The 3851-nt window shown below is 41.0% G+C and overlaps 1 protein-coding gene across 1 annotated transcript; it reads right to left on the reverse strand.

The window, feature by feature from the left end:
* Positions 1-614: 614 nt before the first annotated feature.
* LOC131037975 (subtilisin-like protease SBT1.5) lies at positions 615-2947 on the reverse strand. Its single transcript, XM_057970243.2, has one exon. The coding sequence runs from the start codon at positions 2932-2934 to the stop codon at positions 916-918; it is 2019 nt and encodes a 672-aa protein (XP_057826226.2). The 5' UTR covers positions 2935-2947; the 3' UTR covers positions 615-915.
* Positions 2948-3851: the final 904 nt, after the last annotated feature.

Consider the following 3851-nt stretch of genomic DNA (forward strand, 5'->3'; position numbering starts at 1 on the left):
GTGCGTGAACAATTATTTAAGTGAATTTTCTTTCTTTCTAAAATATGATTTAATAAATGATTCTAAATTTTTAATATGCATAATATTTTATAAATATTATTGTCGCATAGTTCTAAAGAGTATGATATTGCCTTTATCTATTATGATTATCAATAATTCAAATTTAATTAAATACAACGTTTTATGCATTGTGTATTATTTTTTACAATCATTAAACAAAAATAAACAAACCAAAAGTCGATTAACAAGATCATTTATCATTTAATTCATTGGAGCCTCATACTTTATCTATGGATGGTTAAAATTTTCAAACTCAAATCTATTTAAAAACTAAATTTATATAATTTATAAAAATTATTCAAATATACAACAATTGATTTATGAATTCTATACATTATTATTGGGTGTTATAATGTTTATAATTTGAATGTTATAATGTTTACTTCAAATTAATTTATAAATATTATATATTTTCAAACTCGATATCTCCTTCTTTTACTTAGATTTTTTAAAATATAAATATGCTAATATGCTAATAATTAGAATATTTAAAATAAAAACTCATCAATACAATCGACATTCATATAGAGTATTTTTTTTTTGGTTCACCATCTCAAGGAGTAATTATTTATACATGAATTATATCTTCATCGATTACTAAGTAATACGTTGCTGGCTACATCAGTATAGCAGTATAGACAACTTGACTTCAATCCTTAATCCAGAGAACCGCGATTGGGCTCCGAACGATGTGCGTTCCACCTTGGATGCACTTCCATGATATATCTCCGTACTCCACCTCTTCGCTCCCATTCACTTTGCTCTCGAATGTCACATTAAAACTTGCTTGGTCACCTACTTTCTTGAACAACAATGTATCTAGGTCCACGCTTACATTTACGTTTGGACTGCTCTTCACCAGCACTTTGTACACAGCATTCTCGCCGCGTTGGTAACCGTTCTCCTCTTCACCTGAACACGCTCTCCATACTTCAATATGACAGAGAAAGACGGGTAGTTAAGATCTGCACCTGATACAGATTTGGGGCAGGGAGGCCATTTGTGGGTGAGCAGGGCTATTTGCTTTTCGGTGTAGTTGTTGAGACCACCACACAGATAGTTGACATAGTCTTGAGGGCCCAAATCGTACACTAGCCCAGGATCCACGGCAGCCCTTGGATTTACGAGACCTGCGCCCATGGAAAACGGGTCTGCTGGTTGCAAGGTTTGGGCATCTTTGATGGGCTGCTTTCTGTTGTCCACAATGGACGCCGTCGTCACGAGAGCCGATTTGATTGCCGCAGGACTCCACGTCGGATGGGCAGCGCGGATGAGTGCTGCTATGCCGCTCACGTGGGGACACGCCATAGATGTCCCTGATTCTATCTTGAAGCCGCCATCATTCCACGCTGCCAAGATGTTGACACCTGGTGCGATTAGATCCGGCTTAAGAACGTCTAAATATAAGGAGCTTGGACCCCTGGAAGAAAAGGAGGCCACGATGGGAGCTGTTGCCTTTCCTACCATTGTCACCCCGGTGGGGTTTATGGTGGCCGTGGGAGCCCCCGTGCTATTAACGTAGGCTTTTATTTTTTCTCCAGTTGAAAAACTCACGCTTGTAGCCGCCAGATAAGCTTCCTCCATGGGTAAATCATCGGCGCCGTCAGATTCACTGTTGGCAAATATCAGTCCTGCTGCACCGGCTTCCTTCACAAGCCTTGCCGTTTCGGTCGAATTCTCATGGGTAGGGCACAGCACGACTTTGCCCGCGAAAAGGTGAGGGTCGAGACCCAGACTGCTACAGTAATCGTAGACCAGAGGTACAGTTTGAGTACCGGGTCCTCTGTAAAACGACGAGCCTCTGAGCACCTCGCCATTGCCGAGCTTGACAAGAGAGAGAAACTCTCTGTCAATACTGCTGGCCCCCACGGTAGTTATCCAGGGTGCTGTGTTTACAGCAGAAATATAGGAAGGCCCATCGTTACCCACAGAGGCGGAAACAAATACACCCTTCTCTATGGCCCCGAATGCTGCCAGGGCTTCGTGATCCATGTAGAACGGATTGTCGAACGAACCACCAATTGACAAAGAAATGACATCGACGCCGTCCTGGATGGCTTTTTCCATGGCAGCAGCTACGTCGCTTTCATCACAACTGCCTTCCAGTCCCCAGCAGGCTTTATACACGGCCAGTCTGGAAGCAGGAGCCATGCCCATAGCCGTTCCTTTGCCAAAGCCATTAAAGCTCGCTCCCCTTACAGCAGATCCCGCAGCAATAGAAGCAGTATGTGTGCCGTGGCCGTCGCCATCTCTTGCTGATATGAAATCCTCGCCTACATGCGATTTATAGCCCACGGAAAAATTAAATCGAGCTCCGATTAGTTTTCTATTGCACATGGAGGAATTGAATTGCTCCCCGCTTTCACATTCTCCCTTCCATCTGGAGGGTACAGGTCCCAGCTCCTTGTCATTGAAGCTTTCGCTCTCAGGCCATATTCCCGTGTCCACCATGCCCACTATCACATCTTCTCCCCGACTTAACTGCTGCGACCACATTCCTCTGTCATCGGTGAGGCCGAGAAACTGAGGTGAGTGTGTGGTATGAAGCTTGTTGAGAGAGGATGGAGTCACAGCCAGGCAGCCATCCACGCTCTCTAAAGCTGCAGCCTCCGCACTGGTCAGCTTGGCCGCAAAGCCATGAAGGACTACCTCATATGTATATAACAGGAGGCTCGGATTTGATGTGGAGGCATTAGAAGTTGCATGGGTGAGAATTGAATGATACCAGTGCTCATGCAAACTGAAGTACTGGGGTTTCATGGACTTCAACATATGGACAATATATGGCTTTCGTGAATTTTCCTCGCTGGCTTTAGTGGATAGAAAGAACAAGAGTAATGTTGCTAGCGCCCCGAGTGACATGCTGCCGCCCATTGTGAGTAGCAAGCTTGAGATGAACGATCCTTTCGAGAAAAGTATGGTGATCATGAAGATAAGGAGTATGTTCCTTTAAATTACTTACAGAAAGATATTGATGTCAATGTAAAGTCCTGGTCACAAAGAAAATGGTATGTTTACGGACACTGCTTGGAAGGACGTATTGAAAATTATGCCGTAATTCATGGCGAGAAGTTTGCGTTCGTTGCTGGCATGCGGGCCCAAGTTTATTAGCGTTCACATGCATGCACACATTCTGTTATTGATAACGAGTTTTTACTTTATTCACAATATTTGGTTTTTATTGTTTGATAATCGATAACTAGGCCTACATGTTGGTCAAGTACATCTAATTGCATGAGAAGTTGTATGTATGGTGGATGCGTAGTTTCCTTCAAGGCTAAGAAAGGTAAGTAGTCATAAAGTTACTTTAATATAGATCAGTTTAAAAGGTTCATAACATTTTTTTATTTTTTTTTTGAAAATATCATGTTGGTCAAGTGTATTCTGAAAATTATATGTTGGTTAAGTACATCGAAGTTGTATGTATGGTGGATGGATAGTCTTCTAAGTACATCTAATTGCATGAGAAGTTGCATGTATGGTAGATGGATAGTTTTCTTGAAGGCTAAGCAAGGTAGGTAGTCATAAAGATATTCTAATATAGATTCATTTAAAAGGGAAATGATTCAAGGATCATAATAAATTCTTCTTATACAATGTATTATAAAATTTGTATATAGTGATATAGTATTAAATTAAAAATATAATAACAATAAATTTCATTTTATAATAAAAGGCTTCACAAAAATTTACAAGATTATCTCATCCATCTCCCCAATCATGTGTATGACAAACAACCATCTTTGGATAAAGGCACACAAACCCATGTAATTAAAACCACAACTTTCCAC

This window comes from Cryptomeria japonica, chromosome 7 (assembly GCF_030272615.1).
Source record: "Cryptomeria japonica chromosome 7, Sugi_1.0, whole genome shotgun sequence".
Lineage (NCBI taxonomy): Eukaryota > Viridiplantae > Streptophyta > Pinopsida > Cupressales > Cupressaceae > Cryptomeria > Cryptomeria japonica.